At 37.9% G+C, this 23,079-nt stretch overlaps 3 protein-coding genes across 3 annotated transcripts in view; 2 read left to right on the top strand and 1 right to left on the bottom strand.

Annotated features, from left to right (window-relative positions):
* The window catches only part of LOC130220881 (deoxyhypusine synthase-like), a 74,521-nt gene that overhangs the window by 39,011 nt on the left and 12,431 nt on the right, over positions 1-23,079 (top strand). The gene's annotated exons all lie outside the window — the stretch shown is intronic.
* Positions 179-17,164, top strand: LOC130220880 (F-box/WD repeat-containing protein 9-like). Its single transcript, XM_056453139.1, has 8 exons — positions 179-486; positions 4,355-4,443; positions 4,530-4,677; positions 9,818-10,550; positions 12,517-12,665; positions 13,165-13,365; positions 13,461-13,526; positions 16,718-17,164. The coding sequence occupies exons 2-8, from the start codon at positions 4,358-4,360 to the stop codon at positions 16,790-16,792; spliced, it is 1,458 nt and encodes a 485-aa protein (XP_056309114.1). The 5' UTR covers positions 179-486; positions 4,355-4,357; the 3' UTR covers positions 16,793-17,164.
* On the bottom strand, positions 18,238-22,444 carry LOC130220884 (guanine nucleotide-binding protein G(I)/G(S)/G(O) subunit gamma-12-like). The gene is made up of 3 exons (XM_056453143.1): positions 21,923-22,444; positions 21,323-21,415; positions 18,238-19,012 (listed from the first exon to the last, which is right to left on the bottom strand). The coding sequence occupies exons 2-3, from the start codon at positions 21,407-21,409 to the stop codon at positions 18,887-18,889; spliced, it is 213 nt and encodes a 70-aa protein (XP_056309118.1). The 5' UTR covers positions 21,410-21,415; positions 21,923-22,444; the 3' UTR covers positions 18,238-18,886.

The raw sequence follows: 23,079 nt of genomic DNA, 5'->3' as shown, positions 1-23,079 counted from the left end.
AAATTTACATTTGTGGGTGTAGAATTTACAAAGAAAATCAGCTCAGTGTAAAGCAAAACACTGAAGGAAAGTTTGAGAAGAGTGAGTTTACAGTGCACTACATGAAACAAAGACGCGCGACGCGGAAACACTGATGACGTAAATAATATGCGCCGAAGGAGTACGGTACGCTGTTGACATCTGTCAGTTAGTGCAAGTTACACAGATTATATCAGTATTAACTGTAATGGTCAGTTATATCATCTAGTGATGAATGAAAATCCGCTTCATTGTATAATTTCTTTTTTATTTCATAAACGTTCGCTTTTATCTTAAATCAGATCATCATCGTCGTAAAGGAAAACAGTTAACGTTATAAAACAGCTGATTGTGCAGCGTCATATCAAAATCATCAACAATTCATGACACAAACTCGACGGATGAGAAATGTGGATCGTTTGTCTGTTCGACCTATTTCTGATTTCAAGGAAGTTTCATTAAAATAAGGTATGTTTTAAGCAAATACATGTAAATGATCCATATTTCTGCTGCGTTAAATATTTATTTTTACACAATTTTACATAATTTAAGAAATGTCTGCTTTCTGTAATATAACATGTTTGCAGTGTTTCAGTTTATGCCCTGCTCATACAGTAAGTACTAGCAGATCATATTAATTATAGGCTAATTGCTAAAAGCATTACGTTGCCATGCTTGTTGCCATAGCAAATACCAGATTTTTTTTAGCTGAACGGCAACAACAGTAAACAGTTGAGCGTTTGTGGACAGATAATTTAGTTTAGTCCTGTGATGCTCGAAATGAAGCTGAAAACACGACATGAAGCTGAAAACAATCATGTTTATGTTTTGCTTCCTCATATGGTATGATATAAAAAGAAAATGTTAAAAAATATATGTGTTTTGTGCAATTGTTGTGATACACTGTATATGGCCTGATTGATAAAACTGAAATATGAAGCACTGGAAATATTCCTCTGAGATTTTGCTCCATATTGACATGATAGCATCACGCAGTTGCTGCAGATTTTTCAGCTGCACATCCATAATGTGAATCTCCCGTTCCACCACATCCCAAAGGTGCTGTGGAGTGTGTGGAGGTGACTGTGGAGGCCATTTAAGTACAGTGAACTCATTGTCATGTTCAAGAACCAGTCTGAGATGATTCACGCTTTATGATATGGCGCTTTATCCTGCTGGAAGTAGCCATCACAAGATGGGTAGGGGAGCGCGGGGCACAAAGTAACACGGGGTTAAATGTAACACAGAGTTTTAAGGTATTTGCTCAGGGTTAACCATGGCAAGCTTCCGAAGTTTTCACCACAGTGTCGGCAGATGTCTTCCTGCCAATTATTGAAAAAGTTTGGCGAAATTTGGATGAGAAACACAGGAGAAACCATTTGTGCAGCATAAAAGTATTTTTTATTATACTCAATATTTTTTTATTTTAAAATTATCTGTGAAAGTATGAATGTAAAATCTTCTATGGTTGTCATTACCGTCTTCTAGGCTGAAAGATGAAACCATTTTGAAAGATGTAAAAAACACACAGAGACTGCTAGCCAGTTTTGAGGAAAACACGACACAGCGGGGTTAGTTGTAACAGGGTGTTACAATTAAGCCACACACTGTTGGACCCCAATTATTAACTAACAATGTAATTTTGGAATTTTGAGTGTGATGTTGAAAACTTTTTAAATAAAAATGTTTTTTAATAGTAAATAATGTTTTAATAGATATATATATATTTTTTATTGCTGATAATGCAAATAGATGTATTATATAATAATGGATAAATAGATAATAATGCAAATACATTCAAATGTGTTTATCTAATAACCAAATAAACACATAAACATGCTGTGCTATGTAAAATAAATAAGAAATGACCCAATTACTGAGGAAATATAGCTCCTATTTAAATTAAACAGAAATTAAATTAACTGTGTGTAATCTGCCTTTTTAAGCATGTGCTACAACTAACCCTCTGTCTGTTACAACTTGCCTCACTGGTGAGGTAAATAGTAACATTTTTACTCCTGGCACTTTTGTTAATACTGCACAGAAACCATATGGTCCGGCGATCATAGTTCAAGTGCTCATTTGTAGGAGAGGCTTGTGTGTTGCTGGTTAAAAAATATGTTTTTTTAACCCCATTACTTTGTTCATTATTTGACCAAATCCAAAAAGTGTTACTTTGTGCCCCGCTCCCCCCTACACTGTGGTCATTACGGGATGGACATGGTCAGCAACACTACTCAGGAAGGCTGTGGCGTTGACATGATGCTCAATTGGTACTAATGGGCCCAAAGTATGCCAAGAAAATATCCCCCACACCATTACACCACCATCATCAGGCTGACCGTTGATATAAGCCAGGATGAATCCATGCTTTCATGGTGTTGATGCCGATTTCTGACCCTACCGTCCGAATGTCGTAGCAGAAATCGAGACTCATCAGACCAGGCAACATTTTCCCAATATTCTTTTGTCCAATTTTGTTGAGCCTGTGTGAATTGTAGCCTCAGTTTCCTGTTCTTAGCTGACAGGAGTGACACCTGGTGTGGTCTTCTACTGCTGTAGCCCATCTGCCTCAAGGTTGGATGTGTTGTACATTCAGAGATGCTCTTCTGCATATCTCAGTTGTAACGAGTGCTTATTTGAGTTACTGTTGCCTTTCTATTAGCTGGAACCAGTCTGGCCATTCTCCTCTAGCCTGTAGCATCAACAAGGCATTTTTGCCCACAGAACTGCCGCTGACTGCAGATTTTCTCTTTTTCGGACCATTCTCTGTAAACTCTAGAGATGGTTGTGCGTGAAAATCCCAGTAGATCAGCAATTTCTGAAATACTCAGACCAGACCGTCTGGCACCAACAACCATGCTGCGTTCAAAGTCACTTAAATCACCTTTCTTCCCCATTCTGATGCTCGGTTTAAACTGCAGCAGATCGTCTTGACCATGTCGAAATCCATTGAGTTGCTGCCATGTGATTGGCTGATTAGAAATTTGTGTTATCGAACAGTTGGACAGATGTAACTAAGTAACTAATAAAGTGGTCGGTGAGTGCATGTGTATTATATATATATACATACATACATACATACACACACATATATATATATATGTGTGTGAGCACGCATGCACGGTGCATGTCTTTACAGTGTTGGGTCCGGTAGTAATTTGATTTCATTTATGAATGTGTGTAGAATGGTTACTTTCATTACGTCCACATGCATGTGCAAGAAGTTGTCACTGGAAACAAGAATTATTTGTATTATATATTAAATTACACATTACATTGTGTGTTATTAACGTCTACATGTACACCTACCCCAACCATCATAGTAAGCATGTGTGTTACAGTGTCCACCTTACGGATATCATGTGCACATGAACAGTTTAAACACATGAAGTGCATCATGTTTTGCATGCATACTTCAGTCTGCATGAAGTAGCGCATAACGTGTATAATTGTAAATCATACAGTGCCCCCTGCTGTTAAAAACGTATCTACAGCACCATCTGCTGTTAAAATAAAGCTCAGATTCAAAGAGAGAATTGTGATGCATTTTGAAAATCTCTGAGTTGATGCAGAATTGGTTTCTCAAACAAAGTACCGGCATCAAAGAAAGTATATCTAAAATAAAAATAGATACATTTTGTAGATGAAATGTTAAAACGGCTTATTACAGAGCCGTCTGGAATACTTGATTGTGATTGGTCAGTCGTGACATTCCAAGGTATGTTATTCACAGATAACAACTGCTGAATAACACAGGCTATTGTACACAGAATAACAGAATCTGTGAGTATGTTCACATCCATACATATGCTTGTCTGTTTCTGTCGCTGTTTGTCACTATCCTGTGACTGAGTTATGTGCAGGTTATTGTATGCTCCATCAGCTCCATTCAGCCGTTTTCATTTCTGTCAGATTTGCCTTTAAAGAATTAATAAACTGTTATGGCTCAGAACAATATTTTGTGTCTAATTTTACGCTTTGTGGCAAGTAGCCATTTAATAAGTGGGATAAAGTAATCCTAAGGCTCTTAAGACATCTCAACTGCTGAAAAAATACTTTATGTACATGATTAGTATGCTTGAGTAAAATGTATTTAATTTTTGTTTTTAATTCCATTGTATACTGTTTTACGTGTAACTGCATTCCTGTTTAAATCACCAAAAAAAGACAGTACAACAACATAGTAGACTAAATACAACTGCTTTTTCAGTTATTCCCATTGTTTTCTAAATAAAAAAAGTCTTTAGTTTTAAAAAAAGGTATGGTAGACTTTGTAAGGTTAATATAATTGCAGACAGTGATGCCAGCGTCTATTGATTTCCCTGTGATTCAGTTGATGTCGCAACTGAACGTGGCACTGGAGGACGAGCAGAAGGAGAGACGCTCTGCTGTCAGTGACCCTCCAGACTCTTTCCCTGACAGGTTTGTTGTTTTTTTGTTCTCTTCTTGAGCTTGGTATGATTGTAAACATTGGTTGGATGTGTGCTTTGTGATGTTTCACACCACAGTTTGCATTGTGAGCCATCCGTCATCGCCACAGAGACAAGCCCCTCCCCTTCTAGTAATGGAGTGAACCTCCTGTCATTGCCATGGGAGATCGTGACTCAGATCGCCTCGCATCTCCCGGCGCAGTGTGTCATCGATGTGCTGCCACAGGTAATTATTACTTAGGTGCTTTTTTATTTATTGGTGTTTAACAAAACCATACAGGGTAGAATACAATACAACAAGGAAAAATTACAGAATGTCCTAGTTTTCTTATTTTCCCACTATTCCATCAAAGTAAAATAAATACATTTTCTGAATTAGAAATCCTCAGAGAAAAAAATGAAGAAAAATAATAAAATAAAGAAAAATTAAAAATGAAAGAAAAAAATAGTTTCTGTGCCTGACGAGCAGGTTGTCCTAACCTTTGACCCCCACCCTTTCCACAATGCACCCGCTCCTTACGGCTCCCCCTGCAGATGGAGGGCCTGCAAGAGGATGGTCCCACGTTGCTCCTTCGGGCTGAGCCTGACTGGGTTCCGTGGGATAAAAACCGGCCACTTGGCACTCGCAGGCCTGGCTCTAGGGGGGGCCCTGACTGCGCCACACCAGGTGACGTTACGGCCCTTGCTGTTGTTATATTCGTTAGGGGTATTTTAACCCCACTTAGTCTGAGGTCACCAAAGACCTTTTTGCCATGGGAAACCCTACCAGGGGCATTAGCCCCTGACAACATAGCTCTAAGGATCACTCAGGCACTCAAACCCTTCCACCACGATAAGGTGGCGGTTCATGGAGGAGCCAGGAGGAGACCTCGGGGAAGACCCAGGACACGCTGGAGGGACTATATCTCTTGGCTGGCTTAGGAACGCCTCTGGATACCCCTGAGGAGCTGGAGGAAGTGTCTGGGGAGAGGGAAGTCTAGGGTTTTCCCCTAAGACTGCTGCCCCCGTGACCGCGTTAAGGAATCAAAATTTCAAGTTATTTACTGTGTATTAGATCTGATATCAACTGAACAGAGTAAGCCTTTGATATAGTCTAAATCTGGGTTCCAGGTCTTGTAAAAAGGTTTGAGAGATCTTGCAAGTAAACATCCTAACTTCTCAAGTTTTTTGCAACTAAATATTTCTCGGATCCACATGTCATGTGATGGAGGAAGTACCAGTTTCCATTTGATAAGAATGGCTCGTCTAGCTAAAAGAGTAAAAAAAAACAATAACCTGGCAACAGTCAAGTCAACTCTTTTTGAAATACCAAAAAGGGCTGTCGGGGTTAGGGTCTAGATTTATGTTAATATATTTATTAAACAGAACTTTGTCAATTGAGGGCAACTCCAGAACATATGGTGATGGTTAGCAGGAGACTGCTTACAGTGATGACAGGCATCACTTCTATCAGGAAAATGCTAATGTGGTATTAGTTAAATGAGCTTTACATTGCATTAGGCACTTTTTTTGGTCCATATAGAGGAGGAATGGACCATCTTTAAAAATCTTCCCGTTGTTCTTCCGCAATACCAACACCAAGGTCATTTTTTCCAGATTCTTTGAGAGAAACTGTTGGATTTACATTTAGTGTACTTATTAAATGATTTATAGTCGATATTAGATGTTTCTGGCCCGTATATTTATTACTTGGGTTTACTTGGGTAAATTTCAACAACATTGAGAAAAACATTCAAAACCAAAACACTTTTTTAAAACATGTTTCATGCATATTAATATATAGTAATGCATATTAATATTAAAGTTGCATCTAATTAAAAAAGATAAGGTTATTAGTTACTATAACTTTATTATTTACTAATAACTTTAACTAATTAACTAATAACTAATTACTAAACTTTAAGCGTTAAAGTTATTATTTCTAAACATAGTTAACCTGCAGTTATATAGTACAGTGTTTCGCAACCCTGTTCCTGAAGGTACACATTTTCAACCTCGTCCTAATCAAACACACCTGAATCAACTCAAAAGAATATTAGAAGAGACTGCAAAACCTGAAGTTAATGGGTCAGATAAGGGAGACATCCACAGTATGTACTGTTGGTGTGCCTCCAGGAATAGGGTTGGAAAACACTGATATAGTATATGGGTGATGTCTGTGTTCAACGAAGTGTATTAAAGGGCACCTACTGTATGATGAAAATCATCTTTTGTAAGCTGTTTGGAAAGAACTGTGTGTAGGTACAGTGTGTTCAGTCATGTTGGAGTGATATAAAGACAATAAGTCTCTTTTTTTACATTTCCTCATGTTAAAATAGGATCCAAATCCCTCCCATTTTGAGAGGCCGACCACAACTTGACGTAGGAGTGTGGTTTTCCAGCCCACAGAATTAATTGACAGCCGCATATTAACATGTCTCTGAAGTATCGCGTAAAACCATATCTACAAGACAGGATATGCGCAAAGCAATTGGGATTAAGAGATCTGTTCAGCTCTCTGTGATCATCAATCATCATCAAATGTGATCAAGAATGAGTTTCACGAGTTTAAAAAGTCAATAAAACAGTGCATGTTTGTAATGAATTACAGCGATTACTCAGCCTTACTTTATCACTACAGCCACGTGTCAGTACAATAATAATAATAATAATAATTTTCATTTATATAGCGTCTTTCCAGAGCTCAAGGACACTTTACAAAGAATGCGACAAAAAGAGATAGTACAAGCAGACACAAACATACATGAAGTCAAATATAACAAACTGGAAATACAAAAACAGGACCTAGGAGACAAATAAGCAGAGTGCAGGTGGATCATATAAAGTGGTCAGTTTGGCAGGTCAGAAGTGAAGCATTCAGAAAATAAGTAAAGATTTGAATTCTGAGATATTACTAGCAGAGCGGAGTGAGCGTGGTAGAGAGTTCCAGAGTTTGGGTGCAATAACACTAAATGATCTGTCCCCCATTGAAGAGAGGCAGTACCGAGAGACAACGAGAAGGCCAGAGTCAGCAGAATGTAATGAGCGGGTAGGGGTGTAGGGGACAAGCATGTTGCAAAGATAATAGGGAGCTAGGCTATTTAGGGATCTAAATGCAAGGAGGAGAATTTTGAATCTAATGTGGTTTTAGGCAAGGCAAGTTTATTTATATAGCACATTTCATACACGGTGGCAATTCAAAGTGCTTTACATAAACAGGAATAAAAGAAACAAGTATACGAGTGTGACGGTCATAGGGTTCTGTTAACTAGTGTCCACTAGATGGAGGTGTTCCATGATCTGGTATTCTTCTGGAGTGTCGAACAGGTGCAGTGTTTTGCCGTGATTACGTTTGGACCAGGTGCGGAGTGTTACCTCTGATGTGCGTTTGGATAAAGACCAAGAGAACAGGACTGCGGGTGTTCATCCTTCCCTCTTCAGCCTTGGAGTTTTTTTGTTTTGCTTTCTTTATATTTATGTATTATTTCACTTAATTTTTAATTAAATATGTTTAGGTTGATTTGAATTTCTGGTTTGGATATTTATTTGGTTTTGTTGCTACTTCCTTGAGCCAGGAGGTTGTAACAACGAGAAATAAAAATAAGCATAAAAGCAGATAAAATGTGTTATAAAAGAATGAAAAAGAAGCGAAAACATAGTAGTTCGATCTGTCGGACGTAGCACAGTGCTCATTCAGTAAAGGCACAGCTAAACAGATGTGTTTTCAGTCTTGATTTGAATGTGCCTAATGTTGGAGCACATCTGATCATTTCTGGAAGCTGATTCCAGCAGCGAGGGGCGTAGTAACTGAAAGCCGATTCACCCTGCTGCAACTGGGAGGCAATGGAGGTCGTACAGGATTTGGGTGATATGAGCAGAATGTTTGGTGTGAGTGAGTATTCTAGCCGCAGAGTTTTGAATATACTATAATCTGGAGATGAGGCTGGCAGGCAGACCAATGAAAAGGGCATTTCAGTAGTCAATGCGTGAAGAGACAAATGCATGGACGACAGTCTCAGCATCCTTGCTACTGATGAAGGGATGCAGTTGGGAAATGCGATGTAAATGAAAGAATGCAGATATAATAACAGATTTAATGTGAGACTGAAATAGAGTGTGGAGTCAAAGATTACGCCTACATTTTTGACAGAAGTAGATGTTTTAATGTGAGAGCCAGCAATCTCACAGGAGAAACTGGTCGAAATAATGCTGGTAAGCGCTGGGGTGCCAATGAAAATGATCTCAGTTTTGTCTGTGTTGAGTTTCAGAGAATTTGAGGTGAGCCAATCATTAATGTCCTTCACACAAGCAGAGATTTTATCAATTTGGGCGGATGAAGCAGGTGTACAGACAGAGTAGAGTTGAATATCGTCTGCATGAAAGTGATAGTTTAGACCATGATGTTGTAAAATCAAGTGGGATTAGGTATATTGTGAATAATACTGAGCCTAGAACAGATCCCTGGGGGACACCTCGCTTCAGCGGGACAGTGGATGATTGAAAATCCTTAACAGAGATAAAGAATTGTGTATCTGAGAGATATGAAGAAAACCAAGAGAGAGCAGTACCAGAAATACCCAGATCAGAGAGACGTGAGGTAAGTAAATCATGAGAGACAGTATCAAAGGCAGAGCTGAGATCTAGAAGCAGTAATATAGACAAGGAGCCAGAATCACCAGAAAGCAGTAGGTGATTCACTACCTTTACAAGTGCAGTTTCCGTACTATGGAGGGGGCGAAAACCAGATTGAAAAAGGATTTTGACTAATTATAAAAGAAGACGCTTCAATCCTGGGTGTGGACGTTAACTCAGGTTTGTTTTGTGCATTAACATAACAAATATCTATACGCGGTGGATATTAACGTGTACCCCGTCACATTTGCCATGCAAATTTAAACACACTTTGAACTTTCAAATGACATTGCGTGTACCTCATCATTGCAGAAAGGCTTGAATTAACTCCACAACAAATACTCATTGATCAAGTTTTTTACTGTAGTATTTCTCACAAACGTTATGTGAGATCTGCTTCCTTCATGTCTGTCACTGTGCTGTTTATCTGACGCAGCCGAGGCAGAGATTGAGGACACACTCTGACAGGCACGTGGGATTGGTGGGCGGAAAGAACCAGCATTAAAGGCACAGGCCACAAAAACAGCTACAATGTGTTTAGAGCTGAAAATCCCAGCATTCTGAAAGGTGTAATAAATAATCTGATGGGTGTTTTGAGCTGAAACTTTACAGACACATTCTGGAGACACAAAAGGCTTATCTTAAATCTTGGAAAAGGGGTAAAATAGGTGCCCTTTTAGTGTATGTGTTGTCCTCGGAAGTTCTCGATGGTTGGCATACCTATGTAATGTATCCCTCCTTTTCGTAATCCTCAGGTGTGCCAGACGCTGGGAAAGGTTGGCGAGGATCGTTTGGCCTGGCAGCTTCGGGCTCAGAAACTTTGTGGCCCGGCAGCATCCTTCCCAGTCGGGCCAAAGCAGGATTTTGATTGGTCCAGAGCTTGCTTGGAAATGGAGGAGCTGATTGGCTACTGGACAGGGCAGGGGACTCTAACAGAGAAACAGGAAATGGTGCAAGACAGACATGAAGTGGCAGCTGAAACCGTGAATGGTGAAGCCCCGGTAGCGGAGGCTAACATGGTCCAAATGCAACTTGATGTTGATTTAAATGTGCAGATTCAATCCCAGAATGCCTCATCCAGCACTTCCTCTCCGCTCGAGCACATGGTCCTCCCCTCGGGCCACATTGCTGATGTGAATTGTGTCCTCCTGCTGGAAGGTGCCGGGGCGGTGTGTGCCTCCGGCTCCAGGGACAGGAATGTAAACCTCTGGGACCTGAACGAGGGTCCAAGAGGCGCGTTAATGCACACTCTGGGGGGACGTGGCACCATCAGCACGCATCGGGGCTGGGTGTGGTGTCTGGCGTCCAGCGGGCCGCTTCTGGCCTCTGGATCGTTTGACAGCACGGTGAAGCTGTGGGATCTGCAGGCCGGAGGAGCAGACAGAGGAGTCATCCAGTGTAAAGCAGCAGTGCTGTGTCTGTTCTGCGAGAGGGACACGGTGCTGGCCGGATCACATGACCAGAGGCTGAGCATCTATGACACACGGGGTGAGTCACAGAAAAATATATTGAAATATAAAAATTTATTACTTTTGTACTTTTATTAATTTATTACTATTGTATCACATACAAATTCTTTTGCTTTTTTTTTTTCTGGTTCCTAAAATTAAAAAAATCATCTAAAGTGGCGATGGGGTCTTAAAATGTATGGAAAGAGTCTTAAGCAGGTCGCACACCAGAAGCGCCGCGTAGGGCCACACATTTCAGAATTCTAAACAGGTTTCTATCAGGGTACACACACCGGCACCGCAAGTCGGCGGCTGTCGGCAGCGCCCAGCCATGACTCAGGACACTGTTCATTTTTCCCCAGCGCAATCTGAATAGTTTTGTTTAAAATAGCCTGCGAATGTGCGCATCTGGTGTGCGATTCTTTCAGCTGTCATGTGCACGCCGTGTTGAGGCGCTGAGCGATGCATCCGGTGTGTGACGGCCTTTAAAAGGCATTGAATTTCACTCTCTGATTCCTGTAAATACAGTGCATCCAGAAAGTATTGATAGCGCTTCACTCTTTCCACATTTTTTGTTACAGCCTTATTCCAAAATGGATTAAATTCATTTATTTCCTCAAACTTCTACACACAATACCCCATAAAGACAAGTTTTTGAAATTGTTGCAAATTTCTTAAAAATAAAAACCTGAAAAATCACATGTACATAAGTATTCACGGCCTTTGCTCAATACTTTGTTGATGCACCTTTGGTAGCAGTTACAGCCTCAAGTCTTTTTGAATATGATGCCACAAGCTTGGCACAACTGTCTTTAGGAATTTTTGCCTATTCCTCTTTGCAGTAGCTCTCAAGCTCTATCAGGTTGGATGGGAAGTGACAGTGTACAGCCATTTTCAGATCTCTCCAGAGATGTTCAATAGGATTTAGATCTGGGCTCTGGCTGGGCCACTCAAGGACATTCACTGAGTTGTTGTGAAGCTACTCTATTGATATTTTGGCGGTGTGCTTTGGATAATTGTCCTGCTGGAAGATGAACCGTCGCCCCAGTCTGAGGTCAGAAGCACTCTTAAGCAGATTTTCATTCATGATGTCTCTGCACATTGCTGCATTTATCTTTCCCTCTATCCTGACTAGTCTTCCAGTTCCTGCTGCTGAAAAATATCCCCACAGCATGATGCTGCCACCACCATCCTTTACTGTAGGGATGGTATTAGCCTGGTGATGAGAGGTGCCTGTTTTTCTCCAAACGTAATGCCTGGCATTCACTCCAAAGAGTTCAGTTTTAATCTTATCAGTCCAGAGAATTTTGTTTCTTATGGTCTGAGAGTCCTTCAGATGCCTTTTGGCAAATTCCATGCAGGGAGTGGCTTCCGTCTGACCACTCTACCATACAGGCCTGATTGGTGGATTGCTGCATAAATGGTTGTCCTACTGTAAGGTTCTCCTCTCTCCACAGAAGAACACTGAAGCTCAGACAGAGTGACCATCGGGTTATTGATCACCTCCCTGACTAAGGCCCTTCTCCCCCGATTACTCAGCTTAGATGGCCGGCTAGCTCTAGGAAGAGTCCTGGTGGTTCCAAACATCTTCCACTTACAGATGATGGAGGCCACTGTGCTCATTGGAACTTTCAGAGCAGCAGAAATTTTTCTGTAACCTTCCCCAGCCTTGTGCCTCGAGACAATCCTGTCTCGGAGGTCTACAGACAATTCCTTTGTCTTCATGCTTGGTTTGTGCTTTGACATGCACTGAAACATCTCAAGAATGATCAGTGGAAACAGAATGTACCTGAGCTCAATTTAGAGCTTCACACAAAGCCTGTGAATACTTCTGAACATGTGATTTTTCAGCTTTTTTATTTTTAATAAATTTGCAACATGCATCATGCTTTGCATCATGATGCTGTCATCGCAGTTCTTTATCATTTTTTAACCAATAAAAGCAGCCTCAGTGAGCAAAAGAAACTGTTTAAAAACATCAACAAGTCTCATTTACTGTCACACAGCCGCAGATCCGCTGGTCAAGAGTCTCCGTCTCCATGGTGATGCAGTGTTGTGTCTGGCGGCTGATGACCAGTTCATCTTATCAGGCAGTAAAGACCAAAGTGTGGCTCTGTTCGACCGCAGGGCTGGAAAACTCCTGCAGAAAGTACAGGTACTGCAAACACACTGTGCTGGACACTTACTAGATATCTTCTGTCACTACTTCGCTCAAGTATTTTTACTATTACTTCACTACATTCGTTTATTCATTTTCTTTTCAGCTTAGTCCCTTTATTAATCTGGGGTCGCCACAGCGGAATGAACCGCTAACTTATCCAGGATATGTTTTACGCAGCTGATGCCCTTCCAGCTGCAACCTATCACTGGAAAGCACCCATACACTCTCATTCATGCACATGCAAACACTACGGACAATTTAGCTTACCCAATTCACCTATAGCTACATATCGCATGACTTTGGGCTTGTGGGCTTTGCATTTCCAACATCAAAAACTTTAATTAAAACTGTTTTGAATAATAACACAAAATTATATCAAGTTGTGTCGCAGCTTCCGATTCACATGAACTTTATTGAGTTGATCTGTTATATAATTTCACAAATCGCACACACAGCAGTAGTGTGTGTAACGTCTGCTGTGTTTGTCCTGCAGTTGAGCTCATATCTGCTGTCGGTGAGCTTCAGTGGATCAGAGGTTTGGGCTGGTGATAATCGTGGACTCCTGCACACCTTCTCCATGAGCAGCAGCTGCCTGACGCCCGTACACCAGTTTAAAACACACACTTCATTGGTCACCGGCGTTCACTACACTCCTGGCGCTCTCTACACCTGCTCATCTGACCGCTCCATCAAGGTCAGTCAGTCATTAGCAAAACATTTATGCTTATTAATGGCATGGATATAGTTCATATAAAGTTATCTTCAGCCCACGTCTCTTCTTCACTGCAGGTCCACCTCCCATCTGCTCCACCAAAAACACTCTGCACACTCCACCATCAGGCCGGAGTCAATGGGGTTGGTGGACATTTTTAACTTCTATTCTTTTCTTCTACTTTTTTCAGCCAAGAATTAATACATTTTTTCCTCAGTAAGTGTGTTTGTATTCAATTGCTTAAATACGCAAAAAATATCCGCATTTATAATGTTACAGAAGAGTCATATTTCAAATTAATAAAATATATTCAAATAGAAAACACTTGTTTTAAGCTGTAATGCTATTTCAACAATATTAGTTTATACAGATTTATTTTATTTAATAAATATGTCTTCAAACATTCTTCAAGCAATAATAAATATTAAAAAATAATGTAAGTTATATTAATATTAGTATTATGTGCTATAATATATTTGAACAATGATAATCTTAGTAGGGCGATGCAGTGGCAGTAGGTGGTGCTGTCGCCTCACAGCAAGAAGGTCGCTGGTTCCAGCCTCCGCTGGGTCAGTTGGCGTTTCTGTGTGTAGTTTGCATATTCTCCCCGCGTTAGTGTGGGTTTCCTCCGGGTGCTTCGGTTTCCCCCACAGTGCGGTACAGGTGAATAGGGTAGGTTAAATTGTCCGTAATGTATGTGTGTGAATGGAAGAGTGTATGGATGTTTCCCAGAGATGGGTTGCAGCTGGAAGGGCATCCGCTGCTTAAAACATGTGCTGGATAAATTGGTGGTTCATTCCGCTGTGGTGACCCCGGATTAATAAAGGGACTAAGCTGAAAAGAAAATGAATGAATGAATAATATATATATATATATATATATATATATATATATATATATATATATATATATATATATATTAGGGATGCACGGTTTGGTGCATCCTGTGGTCCACGGTTCAGAATATGCATTAATATTGGTTAAGCTAAATTGTCCGTACTGTATGTGTATGAATGAGTGTATGGATGTTTCCCAGTGATGGGTTGCAGCTGGTATGGCATCCGCTGTGTAAAACATGCTGGATAAGTTGGCGGTTCATTCCGCTGTGGCGACCCCAGATTAATAAAGGGACTAAGCCGAAAAGAGAATGAATGAATGAATGAATGAATATTGTTTGCAAATTATAAACAGGGAAACCATCGCAGCCAATGAATATCAAAGTACAACATCGTTTACAGCAAAAAATAGTGCTAATGCTGTTTTGAAGTCATACTTAACAGTCATTTCAGACCGAATATTCAAAGTACCATGGTAAACAATATAGGGAGCGAGTCACAAGTTATCACTGATCAAATGTGGGAATTTAAAACCAACTTTACCTCAGTGACATACAGCCTAAAAAGGTCGCGCAGGTCTGTTACTGCAGTCGCATTCCCGCTGGGTGGTCTTCTTTCGCTCCTGCTATTTATTTATTTTGTTTACCCGCTGTCTGCTAAAAACAGTTTTCTGTTGTTGCCTTGGTAAAGCAAGCATAATGTAAACAGAAGTAATCAAAAAGTGCTCAATTGTTAAGATGTTGACATAATTATTATCTGCATAATTGAGACTGTCCAGATGTAAAACAGACAAAGGGGAAGCTTTTTCTCTCATTATCTTTTTTAAGCATTTTATTTGAACATACAAATTTTAAAATGCCCTACTTTTATTTCATTAATGAGAGAACATACAATGTTGTGAAGCCTGCTGCATTGTCAGGTGTTTGTTACCGAATATATATATATACAAGTCAGAATTATTAGCCCCCCTTTGATTTTTTTTTCTTTCTTTTTTAAATATTTCCCAAATGATGTTTAACAGAGCAAGGAAATTTTCACAGTATGTCTGATAATATTTTTTCTTCTGGAGAAAGTCTTATTTGTTTTATTTCAGCAAGAATAAAAGCAGTTTTTAATTTTTTATGAACCATTTTAGGGACAAAATTATTAGCCGCTTTATGCTATATATTTTTTGATAGTCTACAGAACAAACCATCGTTATACAATAACTTACCTAGTTAACCTATCTAATCTAGTTAAGCCTCAAAATGTCACTTTAAGCTGTATAGAAATGTCTTAAAAAATATCTAGTCTAATATTATTTACTGTCATCATGGCAAAGATAAAATAAATCAGTTATTAGAAATGAGTTATTAAAACTATTCTGTTTAGAAATGTGTTGAATAAAATCTTCTCTCTGATTAAACAGAAATTGAGGGTAAAAATAAACAGGGGGGCCAATAATAATTCAGACGTCAACTTTATATAAACATACATACATACATGCATACAATGTTGGGAAAACCTATTTTAAAAATGTAGTGAGCTAAGCTATTAGCAACTCTACCTAAAATGTAGCTTAGCTACATCTAAGCTGTTTTTTGCTATTTTTATCTTTAAATCGAAGCAACTTAAATCCAAGTCAATCACATCTTAGAGATCAATAAAACTGTCAATGAAACAAATGAGGCAGAATTCAGTTCAGTTATTTACTGTAAATAATATGCTGTACTAAACAAACAAATTATAGTATAAAACAGCTAAAACAAAAAATCCAGTAAGGTGTTACACATTTAAAATACTATAGTAATTTATAGTAAAGGGAATTTTTTTGTCATGAGCATTATGCATATTATATATATCTTTATAACTCTTCATTAATAAATTACACTACATAAAGCAGTAATACTTACTATAAATTACTTTTATAAATTACAGTGCCTGAACCGATGCATTATTTTATATATATATATAAATAACGCATCGGTTCAGGCACTGTTTTGGCACCGGTACCATTTTAAAAGTATCGATTTAGATATTCCTGCACTGTTCTTTTTTTGCCCAGTGCCTATAGCAAAACCATCATACCCAGTGAACATCTATACCTTTATTCACATTACACCCTGCTTTCAGAAGATAAAGTTGTAGAAAGGCACAGGTTAGACCAGGCATGGTCAAACTCGATCCTGGAGGGCCGGTGTCCCTGCAGAGTTTTGCTCCAACACTAATCAAACACACCTGAACACCCTAATTAGTGTCTTTAAGATCACTAGAAAGCTACAAGCAGGTGTGTTTGATTAGTGTTGGAGCAAAACTGTGCAGGGACACCGGCCCTCCAGGATCGAGTTTGCCCATCCCTGGGTTAGAAGAAGGTATGAAAAATATTTCAAAGGCGGGAAAAATCATTTGTGATGTGATTTAATTTCAGGCTGTATGACAAATAAAGTCAGGGGTTTGCTGAATTCTATAGGCACTGCATGAGCCGTGTGTAATTCTGCTCATTGTGTTCCTCTGTTCAGTTAAGTGTTAAAGGAGGAACTCTGGCCATCGCTTCTGGAGACATGAACGTGGAGGTGTGGAGACCCAGATGCTGACTGCTGACCACCACCAGAACAACTCTTATTGACAGAATGAAGGTTTTATGTGTCTGGTTTGTGTTTCTGGTGCTACTAGAAACAAAAGTGTGACATTCCCAGTTTTCCGTCGATCTCTGTGAACAAACGCTACACATTTCAGTGCCTCGTAACACAGGAACAACACTGCTTTTCTTATTCACACTTCACTTTATATTCACTGGCTGTGCTTGTGTGATCGTTACTGATGTCACAACAGAGTCAAAGCTTAACACACACTTAGAGGGATGCAGTAGTTCCCTTTACAAACACTCCTCTATCAAACACACACACACACACACACACACACTTTCAAACACACATGCACTAAAGCACACACACAAACCATTTCAAACACACAATCAAAAACTCAAACATTCTCAAACACACACACATATATAAATTTGTATGTATATATATATATATATATATATATATGTATGTGTGTGTGTCTGTGTGTGTGTGTGTGTGCGTGTATATATAGATATATATATAGTGTTAGTGTGTGTGTGAGATTTAGTTTGTTTTTGTGTGTGTGTGTATATATATATATCACACGTACAATACAATATATCACACGTACACATCATATATCTCAAACACACAGAAACACTCTCAAACATTCAGAACACTTTCAAACACACATGCACTAAAGAACACACACAAACCATTTCAAACACACAATTACAAACTCAAACACTCTCAAACACACACACACAAATAAACATACACACGTATAAACACACTAAAACACAAACACACACTCAAACAAAAACTCAAGCACACTCTCTTAAACTTACACTCTTTCTTAAACACACACTCTTTAAAACACTCACACATTTTTTTCTCACACACACAAAAAAAACACTCAAACACACAAAAACTTGTGTGATATATTGTATTGTACGTGTGATATATATACACACACACACACACACACACAAAAACAAACTAAATCACACACACACACACACACACACACACACACGCACACACACACACACACACACACACACACACACGCACACAAACAAAAACAAACTAAATCACACACACGCACACACAAACAAAAAACTCTCAAACACACACACACACACACACACACACACGCGCGCACACACACACAAACAAAAAACTCTCAAACGCACACACACAAATACACACACAAACAAACAAGCAAAGAAAAACTCTTACACACACGTGTTACACACATATATGTATTATATAAATATGTGTGTGTGTATATTAAAAAATTTGGTTAACACAAAAACTCACGCACACACTCACACATACTCAAACAAAAAACTCAAACACACTTTCTCAAACACATGCTTATACTGACAAACATACACACACACACACACACACACACACACACACTCAAACAAAAATCTCTCAAACACACACTTATCCTGACAAACACACACACACACACACACACAGGGATAGTTCACCCAAATAAAAATTCTGACATTATTTACTCACCCTTCACATGTTCAAAACCTGACTGACTGACTTTCTTCTGTCAAACACAAAAGAAGATATTTTGAAGAATGTTTGGGGGGAAAAGCAGCCATTGACATCCATAGTATTTTTTGATCCTATTACAGATGTCAGTGGCTCCTTTCTTCCAACATTTCTTTAAATATCTTCCTTTTGTTCAACAGAAGAAAACTCCTGACAGAAGTCTATTTGGGACATTTTCATTTTTGGCTGAACTGTCCCTTTAAGAAGTGAAGAAAGAGTGAATCCTGAAGCACATTAACATTGAGAACGACAGAAATCATCACAGCATATTTCAGTGTTCAGTATTACACTAAATACTAGATTTCTTATTAAACAAGTGAGCGAACTTTCCAATATATGCACACTGTATGAAACTCCTCATTGTGAATCTCCATAGTATGTATGAGTTATTTATAATCATCAGACAGTACTTGTGCTCTGACTGACTGAAGGTGTTTTTTCAAAGCTTTATGGATGCACAATTTGTAATTCAGTTTGACGAGGTGTCGTTATCAACACTGCAAATAAAAGAGATTATTAATGATTACTGTGATGTCTGTATGTGTGTGTTCACAGCAGCACGCAGGTCTTCTTGTCTTTGAAGGGGTTTGAGGACGCAGCGATGCCGGTGAGCAGAGGATCAGCTCTGCGGTGCTCCTGACAGTACTGGACGAGCTGCTCCGCTGCTGCTGAAATCTGACACGTACAATATATAAGAGAAAATGCTGGACCGAACCATCAAAGAAGCTGGGGGAGCATTAACATTTACTATATTTACATAAGTAAAAAATAAATGTTATACAGTTGAAGGCAAATTTATCATGCCCCCTGTGAATTTAAAAACAAAATTGAATATTTTTCAAGATACTAGCTTATAGTGCAGTTTAATTAGGTTAATTAGGCAGGTCATTGGACTACGGTGTTTTTTCTGTAGCCAATCAAAAAACAAATTCTGATAATATTGACTTTGATATAATTATTTATTCATTCGTTCATTAATTTTCTTTTTGGCTTAGTCCCTTTATTAATCTGGGGTCACCACTGCGGAATGAACCGCCAACTTTACCAGCATATGTCTTACGCAGCGGATGCCCTTCCAGCTGCAACCCATCACTGGGAAACACCCACACACTCAGTCACACTCATACACTATGGACAATTTAGTTTACTCAATTCATCTATAGCGCATGCCTTTGGACTGTGGGGGAAACCGGAGCACCCAGAGGAAACCCAAACAGAAATGCCAACTGACCAAGCCGAGGCTCGAACCAGCAACCTTCTTGCTATGAGGCGACAGCGCTACCTACTGCGCCACCGTCGTCTTTATAATTTATTCATATTGCTCAAATACATGTACAGTTTTCACATGTTGATTTGTTTAGTTGTGTACATTTGCCGTTCCCCTTCCTCCCCCTTTGTTTGTGATGGTTTGCTCCGCCTTGATTGGACTGTTTTAAGGGTGGAGATGCGAAAGTGAAAGCAAGAAAGACGGAGTAAAGCAGTTTTTTTTCTTTGTTTGTTTGGGGTTTACTGTTCTACTGAATGAGCATTCAGTAAACATTTTTAATTTGAACGAACTTTCAGATTTCTTGAAAGTTCTAATACTACAGTGTTAAATATGCATTAAATCGCATTTTATTTGAGGTCCATCAGATAAGGCATTACTTTTAACTTTTCTTTTCATGTATATCACGACTAAGCAGTATGTTATATTATATTATTCATTCATTCATTCATTTTCTTTTTGGCTTAGTCCCTTTATTAACCTGGGGTCGCCACAGCGGAATGAACCGCCAACTCATCCAGCACATGTTTTACACAACGGATGCCCTTCCAGCTGCAACCCATCATTGGGAAACGTCTATACACACTAATTCACACTCATACGCTACGAACAATTTAGCTTACCTAATTCACCTGTACCGCATGTTTTTGGACTTATGGGGGAAACCGGAGCACCCGGAGGAAACCCATGCCAACTATATTATATTATATCAAATCATATCATATTTCAGATCATATATCATAACATATCTCAAATATATCATATACATATATATATATATATAATCATATCAATCAAATCATATATATTATATCATATCATATATATCTTATATATATATTATCATATCATATATATATCATATATTATATTATATCATATATCATTTCAATCAAATCATAAATCATATAATATATATCATCATATATCATATCATATATTATATCATATCAAATATCATATATATCATATCATATATATCATATCATATATCATATCATATATATTATATCATAGCATATATCATATCATATATATTATATCATAGCATATATCATAGCATATCATATATCACATATCATATCATATTATAAAGCCAAAAAACATTGAGTCACAACATGATTGATTTTTCTTTTATGTGAAAAATAATTAGAAACTTAAATAAAGATCATGTTTCATGAAGACATGGTAAATTTCCTGCTGTAAAATATAAACTATAATTTTGATTAGTAATGCGCATTAAGACCTTCGTTTGGACAATTTTAAAGGTGATTTTCTTAATTTTTAGATTTTTTACACCCTCAAATTCCAGCTTTTCAAATAGCATCTCAGCCAAATATTGTCCTACACTCAAATAATGATTTTTGCTGATTATTTAAACAATTTATTTAAAATGAGCTGAATCAACACAATTCTTGAGTTTGTTTGGCGACAACTTAATTGTTTTATGTTCAATCCACTTGAATTTGTAAGAAAAAAACTAATAAGTTAACTTAATCAATTTGTGTTGTGACAACATGAAGGAATTGTGTGGGACCCAGCATTTTTACAGTGTTTCCTAACAAACCACACATCAATAGAAAGCTTATTGTTTCAGCAGTTTTAAATACATATTTGTATTTATGTTAAGTATAAATATCTCAACGTGACTGGTTTTGTAGTCCAGGAACACATATATGCAATTGTTTTTAATATTCTGAAGTGATGAAAGCCTTTCTCACCTTGATTCTCTGCAGTTCAGTCTCCATCCTTAGCTGCTCCACGGCTCTCCTGGCCTGAAGAACATTATTACTGCAGTAAACGTCCATCACCGCCTGGAAAACATGGTACATCTGATTCTGAGCAAGTTATTGGAACATTTTATGATAGGATAATTGGGTCTGTCTGTGTTTTTTTTTTTTTAATTTTTTTAATAGGTTAATCTGAGGTCTGACAGAAAATAACAACAATGTAAAAACTATAAATAATATGGGTATACATACAACAAACAAGAAACATCATAAAGCCACACAATATGAGGTAGTTAAGGGGAAAACTGATTGAAAGTATGAGGAAAACATAATTAAATTAGTTTTTTTTTTAATAAATTTGTTAATATATAAATAATAAGATAAAACATCATATATCTGTATTGCTTTGACACTATTAACACTGAAAAGCACTATACTGTATATTAAATGAATAGAATATGCACAAATGCACACATATAAAACACAATTAAATAAACAATACAGGATATATATATATATATATATATATATAAAATATTTAGAAATAACAATTATTATTAAGATATAGGTAGAGGAGAGCTTTTATTTTACCTCAAGAGTGCGTTTGGATGTGGTGTTGAGCTCAGATGTTCTGGTTTCAGTAAGGAAGTCCTAATGTCTGGGTTTTGGAGGTGTTTATATCTCTTATTTATATACATTGGGATGTTGAACCCCTCCATCCTTCAACACACACGCACACACACACACGGAGAGACGGCTGGAAGCTTCAAAGCTCCTGTGAAGTGCAGCAGTTCTGAGGTCAGATCAACACGGCCTGAAATGTCATGAAAGTTCAGGAGTGTTTGATTTTTCACGCTGGCGGTCTTGAAAGCTCTCGTGAATCTGTTCACTGAAATGTGCAAAATATATGTGGACACTGTTTGTAGAATAGCGTGTTTCGTAAATCAGTAAATCTGTCATTTGTCATGCAGCTAATTAATCACTGAATGATTTCAAATGCTTCTGACATTAATTTATAACGTTATGATTGATATTTGTGTTGGATTTATTTACGGGTTAAAGCCCTCCAAAATGTTAGGAATAGCGTGAGTACATGATTTAGACTCCTTTACCTCTCAGTCTCAGATACTATGGACACAACTGCGGCTTATGGCATAATTTTGACACTGTACAATAATAATAATTATTATTTTTAACATTACTAGGAGGGATAGGTTTAGGGTTGGGGTAGGTACAATCAAAAATTTACTTTTGCTGCTTCTGCAAACTACTTATTTAATGAGTTGAACCAAAACAATTCTTACGTTTTTTTTATTAAAACTTGTTTTATATTCAAACCACTGAAATTTGAAAGTTGACTTATTTATGTGGAACCCAGCGTTTTTACTGTGTAGACGTTATTGTTTTTATTGTTTTATGTTGAGTGTGTAAATATATTCAGTTCATGTCTATAATAAAGCCCCCCTGAAATATATATATATATATATATATATATATATATATATATATATATATATATATATATATATATATATATATATGTGTATATATATATATGTGTATATATATATATATATATATATATATATATATATATATATATATATATATATATATATATATATATATATATATATATATATATATAATCGTTATACCATGCTTCCATTGTAAACTCGTGGGCGTTTTAAATATATATAAGTAAATTCTCGGAAGCAAACCGAACAATAATGTGTACATGGCAGGCG

Source organism: Danio aesculapii, chromosome 3 (assembly GCF_903798145.1).
Source record: "Danio aesculapii chromosome 3, fDanAes4.1, whole genome shotgun sequence".
NCBI classification, from domain to species: Eukaryota; Metazoa; Chordata; class Actinopteri; order Cypriniformes; family Danionidae; genus Danio; species Danio aesculapii.
The sequence above is the reverse complement of the archived record's forward strand: the minus strand, read 5'-3'. Positions and strand labels throughout refer to the sequence as shown.